This window comes from Colobus angolensis, unplaced genomic scaffold (genome assembly GCF_000951035.1).
Source record: "Colobus angolensis palliatus isolate OR3802 unplaced genomic scaffold, Cang.pa_1.0 Scaffold443, whole genome shotgun sequence".
Classification (NCBI taxonomy): Eukaryota; Metazoa; Chordata; class Mammalia; order Primates; family Cercopithecidae; genus Colobus; species Colobus angolensis.
In genome coordinates, this window is record NW_012117855.1 from 559194 (window position 1) to 560363 (window position 1170).

General features: G+C 61.9%; 1 protein-coding gene across 1 annotated transcript in view; it reads left to right on the forward strand.

Moving 5' to 3' along the window:
• LOC105522888 (putative E3 ubiquitin-protein ligase UNKL) overlaps positions 1 to 1170 on the forward strand; it is a 15035-nt gene that overhangs the window by 2367 nt on the left and 11498 nt on the right. Inside the window, exon 4 of the mRNA XM_011957499.1 lies at positions 538 to 671. Coding sequence (XP_011812889.1) covers positions 538 to 671 — 134 coding nt within the window. The remainder of the gene's footprint in view (positions 1 to 537; positions 672 to 1170) is intronic.

Genomic DNA, 1170 nt, shown 5'->3' on the forward strand with positions numbered 1-1170 from the left:
TTCTAATGAGACAATCCCTCACTTCTTCTCACTGGGTGTTCCTTCTCTGGGTCCGGTGGGCAGCTCAGTGGGGTTGAGGCTGTGAGGCACTACTTTCCAGGAGAACGAACTCAGCACAGTCTGGGGCTGCAGGAAAGCAAATCCTGCCCAAAGAAGACTCCGCCCTTACGTGGGTGGGGCCGAGTGTAGTGGCTCATACATGTAATCCCAGTGCTCTGGGAGGCCAAGGTGGGAGGATTGCTTGAGCCCGGGGGGTGGAGGCTGCAGTGAGCGGTGGTTGCGTCACCGCACTCCAGCCTGGGGGCAGGGCCAGACCCTGTCTCAGATAAAACAAAGCAAACAAAGTGAAGTGGTTGGGATTTGGATGAGGACTGTGGACCAGGACAGGGGAGCGCCTGCACACTGAGACTCCATCCTGAGCCTTCGGCCGCAGCCTCTCTGTGCAGTGGTGGGAGGGGAGCATGCCCTGCAGTGACCTCGTCTCAGCTTTGGAGGCTCGGGACGCAGAGCCGTGACCACTGTGTCCTCGGCTTGCAGGGAGCTGCAGGCCCAGGAAGCCTTGCAGAACGGCCAGCTGGGCAGCGGGGAAGGGGTCCCGGATCTGCAGCCTGGGGTCTTGGCCAGCCAGGCCATGATTGAGAAGATCCTGAGCGAGGACCCCCGGTGGCAAGGTAACTCCGCGGCCGCAGCTGAGGGCGGTTGGGGGGGGGCGAGCGCAGCGCAAGAACAGCTTGGGCCACTCGGTTCTCCATGCTTTTCAGTTTATGTGCAAGCTGATCAGACTGGGAAACTGAGGCTCACGGAGTCCAATACCAAACCCTTCCCCACAGGGGGTGGGTGCTAAGTGGGATTTGGGCCCAGGTGCCTTCCCCACACCTGCTCTGAATCTCTGTGGCAACTGGCATCTCCGTGGGGTCAGCTATTGACCCAGTGGCCGAGGGGGCAGTAGCACAGCTCCCCCGGAACTTGTGGGGCGTCGTGTCCCAGAGCCGGGGCACCCACCAGGCACCCACCCAGGATGCCCAGCAGAGCCCCCAGCCCTGCGCCTCTCTGGGGTGGTGCTCTAGACAGCAGCTTTCAAATCCCTGGACTTGGCCGGGCGCAGTGGCTCAAGCCTGTAATCCCAGCACTTTGGGAGGCCGAGACGGGCGGATCACGAGGTCAGGAGAT